Consider the following 20,853-nt stretch of genomic DNA (forward strand, 5'->3'; position numbering starts at 1 on the left):
GAAGAAGTGGAGTATATTTTTAGAGAAAAAAGGTGTAAAAAAACCATTATTTAATGTCAGCAAAGACCAGATTTGTCTTACCATGGAGTTCTTTCCCCAAGTTCTATGGAACTAGTCAGAGAAGAATTGCTGATATCCAGAGCATCCTGGTGTGATATGGGGAAATTAGGGACTCTAAGATACAGATAGTTGCCTAGTCTGCCTCCCCCGTGATTAAGAGGAACGCATCAGCTGTGGAAGTCCTGTGGCGACCTGGGCTTGGAGCAGGGCTCCACTGAAGGAGCTGCCATTGAGCTGCCCAGGTCAGCTCTGTACAGGGGAACCCTGGTGGATTTCCCTTTTTCATTAATCAGGGCTGGAGAAAAAAAAAAGCTTCAATCCCAAATCCTCTAGAAAGCATCCCTACATTGCACATTGAGAATGTATTATGGTGAGGGAGTCAACAGAAGCTTTAACACAGTGACAAGGCCAAGGTCATCGTCCCCAGGATGTGTAACAGTGTCAGCAAAGGAAGCAAGCATCCTGTGATGAAATAGTGCTGGCGGGAGTGCCACAGTTAAATTTGCTTTCCTAGCAACTTTATAAAATATTCTAGGGAAGGAAAACTTCTTGATATACAAAGAGCAAATTATTTAAATACATGATTAAATATCAACACAGTCTGTTCAGCACTCATGAATATTTGTGTCATAGTTTTTATGGATTTTTTTTTTGAAAATGGTAATTGTAATAATTTGGGGCACATCCCCTAATTAGGATAAATGCTTTCTGGCGTGATAGATTTAAAGCCTACGTTCTTTCTGCTCTGGTCAAGTAACTGGATGGTATGGATTCTTGTCATAATTCTTTAGAAGAGTGAGAGGAAAATGCTGTTTTTCTAAGTGATATTGCACTTTAAAACGTTTTATTCATCTCAGGGCCTCAGCTACTTCCAAGTATATCATTAATAGTTCTAATCATCTGGGAGTCACTGCAGAATAACTCATTAATTTACAAAGTGTTCTGAGACCTTTTAAATATAATAAAGTTCTATGGGAAATGAAGTTCCAATTTTATCTTCTGAGAATATTTTATATAATTTATTTGTAGTGTAAATAGCATGCTATGATTATTTAATATAAGGGAGGGGAATTTTTTTTTTTTAAAATCCAGAGCTATATAAAAGGATAGAGTTTAGAAGATCTACTCAGAGGCTTTTCTGAAACTGAACCCAAATAGGCCAATTCATCACAATATCTTGTAAAAACTCCATTGAAATATATATTTGAATTTAGTAACCATTTCTTTTGACATTCATGAGCATAATAAAAGCAAAACAGGAGTTCTTGCTGGCAAAAATAAACATGATTAACCTTGAAACATGTTTCCTGTCCTTTGGAAAGTGGTCTAGAGGCAGATGAGATGAGGGGAAGGGTTGGCTGGTCTTATTTATCCATAGATTTATCTAAAAGTGTCTTATTCTCTATGTGTCTTAACACATAACACAATGAACGTTATAAGTCTATCCCAATAAGACTAAGACATTTCTTTATGTACACATTTTATTTATTTTAGATTTTTAAGTTAATATATAACAGACATACATAATTTGGGGGTAAACATTATAATTGGATAATCCTATCTAATGCATAAAGACACCAAATCAGAATAACTGGGGTATCTAGTACCGTAACTATTTAATGTTAGTATTTAAATAGTAAAACCTTTGTACACACATACGGCTAAGATGTGAGTTTTGACTTGTTTACACTTGATGGTCACGACTTAACATTAATAGAAAGTGAGAATCAAGTAAAAAATGAAAGTGAGTGATATTTAAATGGATTTTGTGAGAAGACAATTTGTTAGCCATATCATTCTAACCATATATATTCCCCTCACCCACCTTATTCTCCAGGCTTCAGATACCAAACACATATATGAGAAATATGTTAATTAAGAAGTGCCTAAGAAATGTCGTAAAAGCCAATCAAGGAGAATTATACAGTTATAAAACTTTTCATAATAATTTATAAAAGTAAATATGAAGGATCAATCAATTTTGAAATCATATAATCTTTAAGTTTTAATGTCAGTGATTTTAAGCTCTTAACTATTTTCATCTGTGCTGTCAAAATATCTCAAAGACATCATCTTCCTAATTCAAGACTTAAGAGTTCGCTTTCGTTTTTTGCTTTTAACCCATTTATTATAAAAGTGTGGTGACTTATAGTTTCCTGAGACTAGCCAATGCAATTTGAGGGGCAATTCTTACCGTGATTGCTGGCCCAGCGAAAGCCAAGCTGAGCAGCATGAGGAATGGAATGGCCTCCTGGGTGGGCTCGATGTACGGCATGCTAAGACTCCGGTCATAGCAGCTGAATCCAGAGTGGACAGGTTTGAAGACATCGGTGAGTTCAAGGAAATAGAGGCTAACTACAGACGATGCCAATATAGGCAGCTGAGAATGAAGAACACAGAAGGTCAAGTCATTCTTATACACAGTCCTGGATCAGGACATCTTGAAGCAGAAAGCATATGGCTTCCTCCCCTCCTCTAACTCCTCCCCTCTGCTTCCAGAGTTAAAAATTATTCATAAATATTTTTACTGGTACCAGACCTAGATCTCCAATGCACACACCCCTGTCTCAGCCTGCTTGGAGCCTGTAGCACCCCTCACTTTCTGACTGCTACTCCCCTCCACCCGTGCATTTCTGCACTGCACTCTGAGGGGCTTTGTAAAAGTATTTCAGATCACACCACTGCCTACCTCGACCGCGCTAGAGCTTCCCACTTTACTAGAATAAAATCTAAATGCCGCACCATGGATGCAGGCTTCTGCACGCTTTGGCTCTTGCTTTGGTTGCTTTTTCTTCTTGTACCACATTCTTAGCACTCCATAACAATCCACTTGGTCTTCACTCTTTTCTACTAAAGACACAGTTGGTCTTTGCCTAGGTTCCTCTGTATTTGCTGTTCTTTCTTCCTTTTATGTTCTTTCCCTGGTTACTTACACCACTACCTTCCTGCACCCAGTATCTAAGGGAGCCCTTGATCCATCCTTCGCTCTCTACTTTATCTTCTTGCTTGACTCTTTCATGTTATTTATCATTAACTTAAGTTATTTTGCCAATTTACTACTTTATTTATTTATTTTTCATCTCCGTGCTAATCTCCCCCTGAAATATATGCTCCTGAAGTGAGAGTCCTCACTGAATAGAACTGTCCCTAGCCCATGGTAGGCATGCACTATGTCATTTCATAATTTAATGAAGCAATGAATACTTGTTGAATAAACCTTAGTTTATTACAATAACTAGATTAGAATTATCCAAATTTAGTCAATAAAAATACAGCTCACTCAGTGAAATGAAAATTTCAGATAGTAATGAATAATTTTTAGTGAGTCTTCTGTGCAACATTTGGAATATATTTATACTAAAAATTGTTCATTGTCCAAAATTCTTACTTCACTGGGTGTCAATTGTTTGTCTGGTCACTCTACACTGAGTACAATGTACTTTCTAGATTTAGTGTAGACTTTGTGGGTTCAAGTATTCATTCATTCAACCTATAATATGCCAGGCACTATGTAGGTGCTAGCTAAAATACAGTAAGCAAGACATGGGCTTGGTCATCAAAGAACATAAGCTTGAGGCTGGGTGCAGTGGTTCATGCCTGAAATCATAGCATTCTGGGAGACCTATGCTGGAAGATTTTCTGAGTTCAGGTGTCCAAGACTAGCCTGAGCAACAGTGAGATTTTGACTCTACTAAAAATAGAAAAACTAGCTGGTTGTAGTGCCTCACACCTGTAATCCTAGCATTCTTGGAGACTGAGGTGGGTGGATCGCTTTAGCTCAGGAGTTTGAGAGCAGCCTAAGTAAGAGCAAGACCCATCTCTACTAAAAGTAGAAAAACTAGCCAGGTTTTGTAGCAGGTGCCTGTCATTCCAGCTACTTGGGAGGCTGAGGTAAGAGGATCATTTGAGCCCAAGAGTTAGAGGTTACTGTGTACTATGATGACATGGCACTGTAGCATGGGCAACAGAGTGAGACTCTGTCTCAAAATAAATAAATAAATAAATAAATGGAACATAAGCTTAATGAGAGATTTGCGCTTAGCTAAAGAGAAAATATTTCTGATATTTGCCCAATGCCAGACCTTTCAAAATCTGAACATTTAGACTTATATAATACCGAAAGAATTGTCCGATGTTAAATCTTTGTTACTTATGAAGGACACAATATTTATTTAAGCAAATGGGAAAGGTTATTATTAAGATGTTATTAACCACCAGTGATTTCTGGTTGTTTGGTTTTAAAAAAATAAATTTACAAGACAGCATTATGCTTTCTATTCCCAAGCGGTCTTTCTTTGTAATGAGGTAAGAGTTAGGTTTATTGGGAAAACTGGTAATATACAGTAAGTAATCTGGCATCGCTTTTCTGTTTTTCAGATGGATGCTTTTCAGAGAACAAAAAGTACATCAGAAACATATTTTTCTTGTCCACAATCATTTGATCACTTTGAATATCTGATCATTCCTCCTCACTATTCTCTCTCCTGCAAGGGTAGTGACTTCCTGTCTTGTTGAGTAAATCAGCACTTCCTGGTGCATGTGTGTGATTGAAATTTCTTTCTTTCTTTTCTTTCTTTTTTTTTTTTTATTGTTGAGGATACAGAGAACCAGGTTACACTGATTGCATTTGTTAGGTAAAGTGTCTCTAATAATTGTGTCCTGCACCCAAGAGGCGTGTCACACACTGTGATCCCTATTTCCTTCTTCCCCTCCCCCATCCCCCACCCCCCTCCATGTACTAGGTCATCAATTGTCCTCACATCAGAATTGAGCAGATTGGATTCTTGTTAGGTAAGTTCCTCTTATAATTGTGTCCTGCACCCAAGAGGTGTGTCACACCCCTATCCCCACTTCCTTCTTTCCCCTCTCCATCCCCCGCCCCCATCATGTACTAGGTCATCAATTGTCCTCACATCAGAATAGAGCAGATTGGATTCTTGCTTCTCCATTCTTGTGATGCTTTACTAAGAAGAATGTGTTTCAACTCCATCCAGGTTAAGGATATACAGTCTCCATCTTTTTTAGTGGCTGAATAGTATTTCATAGTATACACATAAATAGTATTCCATGGTATACATATACCACAGCTTGTTAATCCATTCCTGGGTTGGTGGGCATTTACACAGTTTGGTGATTGTAAATTGAGCTGTGATAAACAATCTAGTGCAAATGTCCTTATGATAAAAGGATTTTTTTTTCCTTCTGGGCAGATGCCCAGTAATGGGATGGCAGGATCAAATGGGAAGTCTAATTTGAGTTTTTGAGGATTCTCCATAGCTCCTTCCAAAAAGGCTGCATTAGTCTGTAGTCCCACCAGCAGTGTAAAAGTGTTCCCTTCTCTCCACATCCACGCCAGCATCCGCACCTTTGAGATTTTGTTATGTGGGCCGTTCTTACTGGAGTTAGGTGATATCTTAGGGTGGTTTTGATTTGCATTTCTCTGATAATTAGGGACAATGAGCATTTTTTCATATGTTTGTTAGTCATTCATCTGTCTTTTTAGAGAAGGTTCTGTTCCACTTATATCTACATAAACATACACTATTTTGGTTTTAATTTTAAAAACCCTTTCTAATGCACTTAATTATGAGTCAGGAAATTTTTGTTTTAGAAATTTTAATTAATTTGATTCATTAATTTTTAACTAATTTAAATTAAAACTTTCTACATGACATAAGATAGGTGCTGTCATCCTCATTTTGCAGATAGATAAGCTGTTACCTGTAGGAAGTAGTAAAGGTAGTTATAATGTCTTTTATCTTGACTGCTACTCCATGTTTTCTTTCCAAAAATTGGAATAGAGAGTTAAGATAATGGAATAAACTAGCATTGATTTATGGGGGTACCATTTAGCTCAAGGTTAACTAAGGGTTTCTATTTGCTATTCTTTAGTTAAAAATACATATTACAGCTCAATTCACAATTGATAAGATGTGAAAGCAACCCAAGTGTTCATCAACTCCCAGATGGATTAAAAAACTGTGGTATATGTATACCATGGAATACTATTCAGCCTTAAAAAAGGATGGCGATTTTACATCTTTTGTATTAATCTGGATGGAGCTGAAGCACACTCTTCTCAGTAAAAATCAGAAGAATGGAAAAGAAAATATCTGATGCACTCAATACTAACATTAAACTAATATATAAACAAACACATGCTTAGGAAAACACATGTATGTTCAAAAGAAGGGGAGGAGGCAACAGAGAGAGAGAGGAAGGAGGAGGAGGATTGGCAAGTTCTCCCCTAATGTGCACAATGTAAGATTATACTGCATAGTCCCTGCGTGAGGGACTCAACTATTACTTGAATTTTACCTTAGAATAAAAACGATGTAAACATTTGTTCCCTCATGTTAAATTGAAATAAAAAAAAATAAAACACACAAAAAAATTCACATCACTTCATGCAAGTAGTGTCTTAAATGTATGGTTTCTGTAACTCAGAAGGGTCTCCTATATTACTGTTAATATAAAACATTTTATTTTTAGATCAATTTTATGATTCACTTTCTTTTCTGTTTCTTGGGTACCTTTTTGGGTCTTCTGTGTGGATTTTGCAAATGGCAACCTGACTGTGATTTTTAATACCCACTATAAATAAGACCTGATCATCTTATTTTTAAATGCTGATGTCCCAGTAAAGTGAATTTAATTTATTGTGCAGAAAGTGAGTAAAATTTTAATTGCTGAATTTTGTGTCTGATTATTTTATCATCTGCTTAACCATGCCACCTAGGAGTCAGACAACTGTGCTATTTGTGCATGTGTATGTGTCCATGTGTGTGTCCATGTGTGTGTGTCCACATGTGTGTGTATAAATAAGGAATGACACAGAATTTTTCAACTGTAGCAAACCCAATGGATCATATTTTTTCAAGGCAAGTTCAAGTTTCTAATACTACTTATCAGTTCTTTCACTTGCTAATACCAGTGTGACCTTGGAGATGTTTTTCCTATTTTCTTATGTATGAAGTAGGGACATTTGATAGTACCCATTGTTACAGGACAGTTGAAAGTAGAAAATGAGGTATTCCAAATAAAATTGAACAATATATGGAAAAAAGAGTAGTTTATAAATGTTAGAAAGTATTGTTATTAACTATTAACAATAATATACTCATCAAATAGCATGTTCCTCAGGGTACTTACCACATAAGACCTTTCTCATAAGGCCTTACTTGATGATAGTTTTGTAGAATACTAGGAATTTAATTTCCTAGTATTTCTTTCCAAGAAATTTTTATACACTACTTTTTATTGTCTCCTACAAATTAGGTCTAGTTTTTTTCTATGTCTTCCAAATTAAAATCTCCTTAAAACAGGGCCTAATAGTAACTCATTTTTAAATTGCCTCCAATGATATATATTAAATATATATGTATGTTTATATGTAATAAATTGAAATATGAGTGAAAATAATTTCTATCACTAATATTATACATCTTAGTCCTTTCAGAAGTTAGCTGTCTTCAAACTGATAATTTTTCCAGTTGTAACATTTTTTATCAATCTGTTAATATCTTCTATATTTCTAGAGAAGTATATTTCAAAACCTTCATTTGTTAAAATAGGAATAATTTTCTTTCCTTTTTGTATTTATTTCTCTGATTTTTAAAGACATATCTTTTATTCTTTGTCTATATCAATTTTGTATTTAAGAAAGGTATTTGAACAAAATATTTGTAATATGTGGAAATTAAGTAATTTTATACATTGCTTTCATATTCTGCATTTTACTCCTATGCATAATGAATTAAATGACAATGTTTATTTCCAACATATTTTTCCTCAAAGGTATCTTTTCTTTTTTGAAATACTTAACAACAGAAATTTCTTTGGAGTGTAGGAAATGTCACAGACGGCATGTACCAATTCTGGCATACATATAGAATCAATATACACTTAATAAAATTACATAGACTTTATTGTATTTAAAGTGAGATTTAGAAAATAAAATTTAAAAAGAGATTTTAAAAGCTGTATGTAGGCAGGCATTAAGAATTTTATTCTCTAGTTATGATGTAGCCAAGACAAAAGTATGAACCAAGTTATTTTTATATAGCAATACAGAGATGGGAAATTACCTGAAGATTAGGAAAGTGGTTTTCAAAAACAAAAGATTGATTCTTATAATTATCATCTGCTCAGAAACTTGTGAGTGAAAAAAATTGAGCAATTTTAGAAAGAAAATTATAACTATTTTAGAGAAGAGAGCCAACGAAAGGTGTTTCCAAAGATCACTTTGGCTAGATATTAATAATATTGACTTTTCTGATGCTAATTTTAGAAAGACAAATCTGTAGTATTCACCTTTATTTAGTGAAATATTTTCTGGAATCTGTCATGACACTTTGTCTAGGTCACATAGCTTAGTTGCTTTTAGCATGGTGATAATAAGGACAAATTTTTCTTTTTATTTGGGAGAGTTCACTTTGCTCTCAGCCTATAAAGATACAGAGCAATTCCATTATTTGCCCCTTTCATGGCCAAAGTAAATTCAGAAAGTTATGAATGAAATAGGTTTTGTAGGTTTATTCTTAAGTTCAATTTGTATGTAATTGGGAACAGGTACATTTACTTATTACCTGTAGTAGCCTCTGTTCCTAAGTGCAAATTGACATCAGTTAGATTTTGTAACTTGGGTTCTTACTATAATAGCCTTTGTAAGTGTGAATTGTAAGTCAGATGTTTGTAACTCAGGGAATTACTGTCTGAAACATTTTGGCTCATTCATTGACTTATTCATTCAACAAGTATCTATCTATCTACCTATATGTATACACACACACACACACACACACATATATATATATATATATTTTTTTTTTTTTGCTGGGGCTGGGTTTGAACCTGCCACCTCCAGCATATGAGGCTGGCGCCCTATTCTTTTGAGCCACAGGTGCTGTCCTCAACAAATATCTATTGAGAGCTTACTAGTACTAGTTCTTCTTCTAGGTCCTGGGAATAGAGCTGAGATAAAAGAAAGTCCTTGTTTTCATGAATAGCTCATGCTAGCTGAGGAAGACAAATACAAAGTAAAAAGTAATATCAGAAAGAACACGTGGTATGAAGAAGCAGGCTGTGCTGATTAAGTGTCTAATTCTTATTTTAGATCAAGGAAGACCTATCTTATTAGATGTCATTTAAGGAGACACTTGAATGGGCAAGAAAGAACTAAACATATAAAAAAACAGGAAAAAGACATAATCAGGTGGAGGAAGTGATACAAGATGAAGTCAGAGAGGTTGATTTGGGACCACAGTTTGCAGACACTGGAAGTCAATGGTTGGAGTTAGGATTTTTGTCAGAGACATTTTGGAGGGTTAAGCAGAGATGTGACGTGATTTGAAACGTATTTTACAAAGATCACTCTGACTGTTGGATTGAGAATGATCTTAGTGGGTCAAAATTAGGAACAGGGTGATAATTTAGAAAGCTCTTTAAAACTCAACAAATATTTATTGAGTAACTGGTAGGTGCTAGTTACTTCTCTGTGTAAAGAATATTGCAGAAAATGAAAGAAAACTCCCTGCACTCAAGAACTTACATTTTAGTGGATGTGTGGCAATTGCAGAAATCCAGGCAAGAGATGAGGCAAGTTTGTACTAGCGCGTAGTACTAGAAATATAGAGAAACCAGCAGATTCCTGCTAGGGATTTGGAGACAGAAATGACAGGGTTTGTTTATGGGTTGATCAATGAAGAAGAAAAAACAATAAAGGTTGGTTTTGAGGATTTGGAATTTGTGCAATTGGGCCCGCGGTGTCATTTCCTGATGTGGGAAGAACGTTGGATAAGAGAAATCTAAGTTTCTATTAAAATTGACTAAAATGTCTTTTAGTTATTCGAGTGTAACTGTCAAGAAGCGAGTAAGATGCCAGTTTGGGAAATTAGGGCGAGTTCGAGGCTGGAGGTAATGAAGCTGGAAGTCAACGGTGCAGGATGATTTAAGTAGCAACATCTTCACTTTTGAAGAACATTCGCACAACACATTTCAAAGTTGTTACTTTAGTTTTGATAGAAAAAATGTTACAAGAAGTCAAAGAAAATAATTGTTGATATCCACATCACTTGTGTACAACAGATAATCTAAGAGAAAAAGGAACTCTTTTTATATTAATAACAAATTTAAGGTGGGAGGCAGGAACCAATCTACAAATTTCCTCAGATCATATAAAATGTGAAATTTAAAATATTAATACAATACGTCGAAATGAAATTTAAACTGAAAAAAATACTAGCAGATCAAAGCAATTTTCTTAAAGCCTATAGCCTTGAAGAAGACCGTCACAGGTGTCCCATGACGATGAGGGGATTTTCTCATCCTATAGTACAATCTTTAATAACTCTCTGCAGTTTTTTTTCCTTGTAGCTGATGCAGACTAAAATTTCCTTCAAATATTGACAGTAATAACACCTAATGATACAGTAGAAGGCTTTATGATTTATAAAACTATTCGCCCCCTAATTGTAGCATATTCAGACTAGCTACAAAAACTTTCAAAAATATAGATTATAAAAATACACTGTGTCATTAGGGGGAAAGAATTGGTCAGAATGAGTCTAGAACGTTATTCCAGGTCTAGAAATCTAAACTAGTTTTCAAACATAAAATGGATGTCGCTTCTATGACGTGTGTACATTCAAATTGAAACAGGGCAGGGTGATTAAGGGAAACCCATAGTGGCTTTGGAATCAAGAGAAACCAGTTTCTCATCTCATTTATTTTGCCAGATTTGGGCAACCTTTCTAGGCCTCAGTCAAATGAGAAGTTTCTTAGATTGTCATCTAATTCTAGAATGCTCCATGTACTATCATGAGTTTTTTTTTCTTTTTTTGAAATAGAGTCTCACTTTGCTGTCTGGTAGAGCGCCATGATGTCATAGCTCACAACAACCTCAAACTCCTGGGCTCAAGTGATCCTCTTGCCTCAGCCTCCCTTGCAACTGGCACTACAGGCGACTGCCACAATGCCTGGCTGTTTTTAGAGACAGGGTCTCGCTCTTAGCTCAGGCTGGTCTCGAACCCATGAGCTCAGACAATCCACCTGCCGTGGCCTCCCAGAGTACTAGGATTATAGATGTGAGCCTCTGCACCCAGCCCTGTACTGTCATGATTTAAGCATCATCCTTTGATTTCTTTCACACCGTCACTGACCTACATAAGGCATTGCATTTTATAAAATCTTTATTCTCTCCACAATTTGTTTCATCCTCCATAATACGTCCAGACTAATTCTCCTAGAATTCACACCCGGTCATGTATTTAGTAGTGCCCCTCTAACAATACAATAAAGTGCAACTTTTTTAGAATGACCTTTATGATTTTTTATAATATGGCCTCCATCGGCCTTTCTTGGCTAATTATTTTTCTATGTACTCTCCACTCTCCCAACTCAGAAACATAGTCTGTGTTCCCATTATATCTCAAAAAGACATGTTTTAGTCTCTGCTCTACCTTTTCACATTTATTTTTCATAAATATTATACTTATTCTTTCAGGTCAAAATCATAATTTTTTTCTAAAACCTTCTCCAGGTGCTCCAATCAGGTACTTCATATATAACTTTATTGAAGTACCTGTTAATCTACCGTTAATTGTAGTTAGTGATACATTACCTGCCCTTGTCTTAAGGCTAAGTACTTAAAAGTGAGACCTGTGAAATTCACACAGTGTTTTGAATGTTTTAGGTGTCCAGTAAATATTTGCTCAATATAAGTCAAAGAAATCAGGAAATTACTAATAAAGGAACAAAACCCGGGGGCAATTTCTTAACAATACTTAGCACATTTTGAGGATAAGGTGCCAGGTACTGTGCTAAGTTTAATAGATTGCAACGTTCAATCTATACCTTATAAAGAATCTATTATCTGTCCCCAAGTTACACTGGAGAAAACTGAAGCAAAGACATGTTACATAAACTATAACAGTACTTTGCACAGTAGTCCCAAGCCAGGGTAGGGGCACCCAGATTCCTACGCAGGTCCCTAAGGGGAGAACAAGTGTGCTAACCTGCTTTGTTCATGGGTCTTAACCTGTTTTATCTTTCAACACTGCTGCAAAAGCTGTGATTTTCAAGTGGTGCAGGGGAAAGGTGCATTTTGTAAAAAGCCAGTCTGTTGTTCTTAATTCTTAAATACAGCAGTATTCTTTAATCCTTCTCCACTCAATTCTTCCTTCTCGCTCAAGCATAAAAATTGCTTTTTTGTTGTTGTTCACATCTAAGATCTATTCTTTCTAGAGCTCATTTCACTTTCAGTAAAATTTATGAGGCCTTTATGCAGATCTATTAAGACAAGGACATTTATTGAATTTTTAATTAGACTTTTCTTCTTAATTATCTAATGTAATTCTTACAACCTCTTCAAGAATTTTTAGATGAATTTTAAGATAAAGACCATGTCCCAGATTAGTTAAACAGCATGCTTGATTTCTAAGCCTGCAGCTGAAACCTGGCCTGTTAAATTCCTGGAAGCATGTGGACCCACGTGCCCTGCTGCCATTCTGCCACATGTCACCATCTGGCACTAGTCTAGTGCTTTTCAGGAAAGGATAGCCCCAGGCGCTGATGAAAATTGTTGGCTTAAAGGACAGAAGGAGAGAGATGGCCACGTGTGTGTGTGTGTGTGTGTGTGTGAGGGTTTCAGTGGCCCTAATAGTGAAAGGGCGGCAGGTACTCAAATCATACTCTTTGCACAGACAGTTATGGTGTTCTAAGGTCTGCAAGGTTCGTGGGCAGTTTCTCTAATGTTATTTTTATTATTTTGTTTTTGGTCATATCTTAAGAGTCCTTAATTGTGTTTTGAGTATGATCTGTTTTTCTCGGGTGAATGATTTCCAATACATAATATCAGAAAATAGGTACACTGAAAGCTCCAGATGTTTTCCTGCTGTTAGGGCTCCCTTGGGATTGCTTTCTCTGACCACACAGAAGACCCTGACGAACGTCCTGGTCATAGCACTTGTCATGAGGGATGACAGTTGTTCCTTTACATTCTCTCCTTTTGGCCACAAGACCTCTGAGAGCCAAGAAACTATCTTACTCTCCCCTTTATCCCTGACACCTTAGGCGTCCTCAGTGCTCATCGCAGAATGTATTAATACATATGTGGATGATGTGGAGAGAGACGCCAAAGGTTTAGACAGTTCTTGCAGCAGAGGTAAATTCCCTCAGTTAAAAGTATTGTCCTGTAGTGTAGTTTAAAAAGTCCCTGGTTAAAAGATTCTCATTTACTTCTACAAGAAAATGCTTCTGAATTTGAATTTCTGGAATTCTAATGATTTTGTTGGCATCAAAAAAATACACGGAACTTAAATTTGGTCTTCCAAATAGCAATGGTAATTAGTAGAGAATAGCTACTAGACCTAATACATACATATGTTATGTATGTATGCACATAATTCATATATATAAGTTAGGTATAATGGGGATGATAGGCTCTATTAAGCCTTTGTACTTGAATATGAACTACATCATTACAGTTATAAAAGCACTAATAACAATCACTCAATGGTCTAACTGTAAAGTCTAAAATAATAAGTGACTGTTTTATTACCTGAATATTGATCTAGCATTAGGCTCGGGGTAGTATGCTTTATAACCAGCAGCCTTAGCCTCAGGTTCTGAAGATTTGTTCCTCTTGTTACACAGACACTGAAGTTGTTCATTGTGTTGGAAAGCATTTTGTTCTTTATACCAAATCAGAGGCTAAGACCCAAGGCTGAGGACTTGTGTTTCAATTGTTAGAAGTAATTTCTTTTAAATTTCTTCTTCCAGCTGCAATTTCTTTTCCTTTACGACACATCACTGACTTAAAAAAAAAAAAAGTGGGTACTGATAGTAATTTAATGCTACTAATATTTGCCAGGTACCATTGAAAATACTTTACATGTCAGAAGTCATGTAATCTTCACGAATTTTTTTTTAATGATGGTACTGCTATTATTGCCACCTTTCAGATGAAGAGACTGAGGTTGCATGAGATTACATTATTTGTGCAAATTTATATAGTGAGTTTACATGATTTGTGCAAAGTCATACCACAGGTTAGCTGGATTACAACTCAAGAAATCTGGCTCCTGGGTTCATGTTTGTGATTATTGTATATACTTCTTCCTCTAAATTTCCACTATGCCTTATCAAAGACATTAAGCAACAGCCAGAGAGAGAGAGAGAGAGAGAGAGAGAGAATATTTTCTCTTTATACAATTGTGAATACTACCCTACAATTTCTGCAGTGAGTGGTATTAAGCATGTGTTTTTTGATGTCTTTTTTTAAAAGGAAGATGTTAATGTACTCAAATAGGGTTTTCACTATTAGTGAGATTGTTTTATTCATACAGGAAAGTATGTAGATATTCATGGAGACAATTTGACAAATTACATAGTACCTTTGAGGTTCAACACGTATTTCTTAGTGTCAAACAAAATGGAAGTTCAGGGGAAAAAGCTGCCGTTGCACTAATATCAGGTAAATGAAATGTAACTAAAAATTCTGTATTTGAGACACGGTATAAAAGTAACAAATTTCTGATTTTGAGATCTGAAGTGTCATACGCAGAGGAAGGACCGAAGGTAAGACCGTGACGTTAGTGTTTTGAAATTATATTTGTATATTATTTACTAAAATAAAGTATCAAATGTATCATTAAGTCATTTTACTTAAACACAATGAAAGAGCATATTTCCATTATATAATAATTATTCAATTTATTTAATAAATATTTGGGGGGTGTTTATTATGTGCTTGATATATTTTATTTGATCTCTTAATTACTCAGAGAAGGGATTTCTAATCTAATTTTAGCGATGAGAACCTAACATCTATGATGAACCTCTCTCTCTCTCTAAGTTTGTCTCCTACCTATAGATTCACACTTAGTTGCTTGTCACAAGTCCTTCTTCAAAATTAAACTTTTCCAATGCCATCAAAGGCCTTATTTTTTAAGATGTTATCTTTGAAAGGAATCAATGCACATGAAAGAGATAATGAAGTCGAGACATAACTGTGGGACACTAATGACTTCTATTTTGTTTTTTAACATCTTAATGGTGTGATTAAATTAGGATTGTGTTACGTATATCACTGTGAGATGCATCAAAAAGTCAGATGACAATATATACATACACGAAATGTAGTGTGAGATTCTTGTACATCTGGCACCTTTTATTATTCAAGACTTAAATGAATAAATCTAGCTATTGTTGGATTGCTTGACTGGCACAATAACTTGGAAAGGTGAGTAGTTTGAACCAAGAGTAAATAAGATTTTATATACACACACACACACACACACACACATACATATACACCTACATAGAATGTATATAAGTTGAGATTAAATATATGCATATAATTTTATACAGGGTGGCCATAAAGTTCACATGCAATTTAAAATAGCCAACACACAAACTTTATGGACACCCTTTATATTATATGTGTACACATTACATATACCACAATTGTGTGTGTCTGTGTATGTATGTATTTGGGAAATTGAGAGCTTCACCTGGTATCAAGCACAGATTATAGCTGGTAGCCTAATAGAATGGAAAGGTCCCTAAGCTGGAAGAACATTTAAGCAGGGTGGTGAACAATGATGTTTTCTAACCAACCTCCACCCCTACTTCAAGGAATAGGTATCTATTAGAGATTCACTCAACCCCTGCTTTTACGTTAAGCTTTAAGCAGCCTCTGATTTTGGCAACCCAGCCCTCTGGTGAGTGGAGCTGAGCAGCCCCATATAGCATTTAGAGAAGGGGAAGTTCCTGCCTTGCTGCCCAAGTGCAGCCTCCGCCCCTCTGTTACACTAGACAGCTTCAGCTTGGATTGTAAGTTATTACCATCTCTATGATTTTTTAACATGGCCTGTGAAATGAAGAAACAACATAGGAAAGAATGTGGAACTAAGTAGCACAGCTCACCGAGGTCCTTGCGTTTCTTGGGTCATGTCTTACGAGACACCTACTACTCCTCTTTCCCTCCTCTGACCTTTGAAATTGATAGAATCAAGTTGCCAACCCACCCAGGAAGGATCCCTTTCCTGGAAGGCATGTCCCTCCCAGGAAATAGTGAACGGAACAATCCAGGCGTCCCTATCCTTTTTTTTTTTTTTTTTTTTTTCAAACAGAGCCTCAAGCTGTCCCCCTGGGTAGAGTGCGGTGGCATCATAGCTCACAGCAACCTCCAACTCCTGGGCTCAAGCGAGTCTCCTGCCTCCGCCTCCCAAGTAACTGGGACCACAGGCGCCCGCCACAACACCCGGCTATTTTTTGGTTGCAGTCGTCATTGTTGTTTGACGGGCCTGGGCTGGATTCAAACCCGCCACCTTGGGTGTATGTGGCTGGCGCCTTAGCCACTTGAGCCACAGGCGCCAAGCCAGGCCTCCCTATCCTTGTCCCACCAACCTGCCCAGGTAAAGCTATGGACAGACCAATCCTGGCTGACCTAACCCTTTAAATCCCTGTGGGCCATAGCCCACGTGTGGATTTCTCCCTAGTCAGGAATCTCACCCCACCTGTACTCCAGGTGGAATAAAAGCCACTTTGATTGCACGAATTGGATCTCCACCTTCCTTTTGTCTTGTGCCTCTGAATGATTTTTATCTTTGGGTCCAGAATCTTTCAGAAATCTTAGGAAGGTGAAGGGGTGGTGGTAGAGGAAGGAGCACAGCCCTTTGAATCTGGTGGGCTGGGCCCTCTGAAACAAGCAGTTATTGATGCTTTTTATAGCTCCATAGAGGGAGCGTCTTCTCAGGGGTGCTGTCCTTGGTCCTTCCTAATCATGTCAGAACATACTTTTGGACACTGATATTACCAGCTTTTAAACAAAACTGAAAGGCCTTCAGGGTCAGCCAGAGGATATTGAGGCCAAGGTCAATTACAAAGCTGAGGTTCAATACAAGTGTCATATCCCTGTTTTCATTAAATTGTTAAATTTAGTCTCAAACACAATAAATGCATGACAAATTCATGGAAATAGTATGGTCTGTTCTCTGTTATGCATGTTGCTCTAGAGGATGGAGTTAAATAAATACTAAGAATTCTTCCTTTGTTATCTCTTGTTCCAGCCATCTAAAATCTCACTAGAACTAATATTGTCTGTGAAACAACCGTATAGTCTGAGACTTAAATATAAAAAAAACACCATCATCAAATAACTTTTCTTTTTGCACATCAAATTGAACTAGACACTAGCAACCAAATGAAGACTTAGAGCAAAAGAGTTTCTAAAAGATCACCTCTCTGTAGTATATAGTTGACAAGAGATTGCTGATCATCTTTTAAATAAGGTTTTCCTGTGAAGGGGACTTATTATTTCTGTCCAGTCTTCACAGTTGGATGTTATTCATGTTTTACTGACAGGAATCTCAGTTGCTATAATACAAACATTCTGGATTACCACCCCAGTGGTAAAAAACTGATGGATTCTTTTGGGTGTATTCAATTGCCTTAGAAAAAGAGTTCAATGAATCTTGAGCTAATATCTTAAATAATATCATGTATTCCCAAAGATTGGATTGTCATTTGATTAATCCATAAATTTTTGGAAAGGATAATATTATTTATATCACAGATGACTAAATTGAAGCATGGGAAGATATTTAATTTGTGCTACCCAGACCCTGATGTTCACCAGTTTGTAGATGGTGCCATAGAACTCTAGAAAGATGGGAATGGCAATGTCTCACAAAATATGTCCCTACCAATAACCCTGGAGGGATTACTTTCAGTAGAGTATCTCACAAGTACTGAATATGGAAAGTGCTCGGCCAATTAAAATTCTTCCCCAGTAACTAGGTCAGGATAAGAGTACTTAAGGCAGGGGGTCTCCATCTTCCAACTCTGTGTGTGGGCCTCTATCAATAAATAGGAGCAGGAATTTCAGTAAGAATTTGTTGTTAATGTATTTTACATTGTAATACATTGCTCTATAACTGTATTCTCATTATATAAAACATATACAAATGTGTGATACTGACAAAAGAAAATCAAGACAACAAACACCTTTCCATGAAATATGGCAATGTTGGAAACCACAGAAAAAGTTTACTTTAGACGAGATGAAGGGACGGAGTGTCAGGAACTGGGAAAGACAAAGCTCATTTTCTAGGCACTGACTTTGCTTTAGAAGTTCTTGGCTGTATTATATCATCTTTAAATAATTAAAAGGTCATTTAAAAACTCTAACCTGACCATAATATTTTAAAATAAGAAAAATGAGACTTGGAGGAAGTAAGTTACTTGCCCAAGATTATAAAGCTAATAAGTGGGGTGGCGCCTGTGGCTCAATGAGTAGGGCGCCAGCCCCATATACCGAGGGTGGTAGGTATATGGCCCCGGCAAAACTGCTACAAAGCTAATAAGTAAACTAAATATACAACAAAAAGCCCTATTATTTTGTAAAAGTAAAAAATATGTATCTAAGAGCTTGTTCTAGCACAGGTATAAAAAACTGCTGATATTGTGCCTTAGGTAATTAAAACAGCTTTCTATGAAAGTGAAAACTGCAAGATCTTTGCTTCAGTGGTGCCATTCTTTGGTGTCTCAAATCTCAAATGATCCATAGGCATGCTCCAGATCAGAAATTGAGTATAACTATAATTAAGAGATTAGGGCCCATATACACTTTGGAATTTGATTTACTCTTCAATTGTTTAATAATCCCTGAAAAAGAGCAACGTCTCTGATGGGCAATCATTTACTTTACAGATAAAAATGTCTCTACCAGCTGATAAAAAAAGACAGCTAAAGAAAAATTTATGTATACTATTAGTCCAGTTTTACTCCATTCATCCAGTAAAATTTGTTGAAATTCAAATATAAACTAGAAAGTATGCCAGTAATGGTTCCATATTGTTTCTGGCTATTTAACCAACACACACATTACATGCAGTAATACGTATATATTCAATGACTAAATAATTATGAAAACACAAAACAGATTATACCCTGGAATTTCATTTTAGTGGCCTTTATTGGAGAACATTTAATATAAGAGTGGTCTCTTTTGGACTCTATCCATGAGCACTCAGTTTCTGAAGTGCCCAGAACCTTATAAAATGGCAATTTGCCTCCAAGCAATCCCATAGCACACGGGCTTTTCATGAGAGTATTAGATTGTAGACAATATAGCCACATCTATTTCTATTGCGCCAACTTCTAAGCATTACTCTTCTATTAAATGTATTTATTCCTTGTTTAACTTTTCCACAAAATATGTGGACTTTACCCATTTTTCTCCTCTTTATACGTAAGTGGTTTCATGTCAGTTTTAGAAGAACAGGCAGAAACAATCTTGACACAATGAATAAGAAGTGATTATGCTCCTTTATGTTGACTGATTTTGTTTTGTGATTAAAAACCAAGCCAATAGTAATGGACCTAAGTGGCAATTGATTTAGAGTCTAATTACTGACAGGAAAAAGACCTCAACATTTATTATGTCAAAATTAGTATTTCTACCCTTGGCATTCACGTTTCAAAATCCACTTGACCATGAGGAAATTACTCCATTCAGTCAGTATTTATCTAGAAGTACATTTCCCAGATAATTCATTCTCGAAGAAATCATAAAACGATGAATATTCATAATGCTCCTAATTAGACATTTCACCGTTTAAGTACAAAATCTTTTTTTTTTTCTTATCACCAAGAGGGGAGAAGAGTATTACTTGGGTTTTAGGCAAGTTCTTGGACTTAGGGTTCTGAGTCTCAGTTGCTCAGTTTGTAAAACAGAGTTAATATCTAGTTGTTGGTGATTGCATTTGAAGGATCGGATGAGGTAATGTATGCACAAATTTTACATTAAACTATAACAAAAATTCAAAGTTGTTTTTCTGTTATCTGATAGTGTAAATTATGTTCTTACTCCTTCTAACATTCCCTGTTTCTTTACCATTCAAGATCTAATGTCAAGGGAATTAATTATGAAATTATAGGTGAGCAATAGTGTAATGAAGAAAAATAGATATAATTTCCAATATTCTGACTTTTAGCTGTAACTATCCTTTTCAAAGGGTCTAAAAATTTGAAAACATAGAGGAGTCATCGTAATCGCTCTAATACCTTTAATACCAGGTGGTGTCATGACGTGTTTGAAAGTTAGCACAAACAGCTAGCGCGATTTGCTCACATGTAGAATTAGAGTGACCTGTATTTTAAATGTTGCAATCCAGAGGGAAGCTTTCTAATATAAGGAGGTCTAGAAATAGCAGTAATTAGGATAGAACACTGGAACAGGAATCAGGAGACCTAATGTCTGTTCCTGGGCCTGTAACAGCCATAGTGTGTCTTTAAGTGCTTTGACCTTTTCAAGCCACAGATTTCTAATATGTGATAGAAGACACAGACTGGATGTTCTTGGCTTACATAATTTTATCAGACTTAATTCTCTGTAACAAAACTTTTTAATTCTGTAACAAGACATTTCCTCCTGTTTTTTTTAAAAGAGAAGTCGCTTGAGAAATAGCTCATCCTACATACACATGGTGAGAAGAAGTCTGTTTGCCAAGAGTAATATTGTTAATACATTTCCAACATAAACAGCAATAATCACATCTTAAATGCTTTCTATTTAACAAACCAGCTTAAACAACCAAAATGCCTAAACGGGTTTCCCTGGTTTGCTCACACATTAGATCTCCATTACCCTCATGTGCACTTCACTCCCAATCTTCAGTTTTCTCATGATTTTTCTCCTAATCCTGCTTGGCCTGGCCTCTCTCTCTTTCTATGAGCTTGTTGAGATTCTTTATTCCATCTTTTATCACTCCCGTAGGCCTGTAGATT

At 36.1% G+C, this 20,853-nt stretch overlaps 1 protein-coding gene across 2 annotated transcripts in view; it reads right to left on the reverse strand.

The window, feature by feature from the left end:
- PLPPR4 (phospholipid phosphatase related 4) overlaps positions 1–20,853 on the reverse strand; it is a 44,246-nt gene that overhangs the window by 16,825 nt on the left and 6,568 nt on the right. For both annotated transcript variants that reach the window (XM_003784125.2, XM_003784124.2), the window contains exon 2: positions 2,255–2,440. In XM_003784125.2, the coding sequence (XP_003784173.1) occupies positions 2,255–2,440 (186 nt within the window). The remainder of the gene's footprint in view (positions 1–2,254; positions 2,441–20,853) is intronic.

This window comes from Otolemur garnettii, unplaced genomic scaffold, assembly GCF_000181295.1.
Source record: "Otolemur garnettii isolate 467f Iridium unplaced genomic scaffold, OtoGar3 scaffold00010, whole genome shotgun sequence".
Taxonomy (NCBI): domain Eukaryota; kingdom Metazoa; phylum Chordata; class Mammalia; order Primates; family Galagidae; genus Otolemur; species Otolemur garnettii.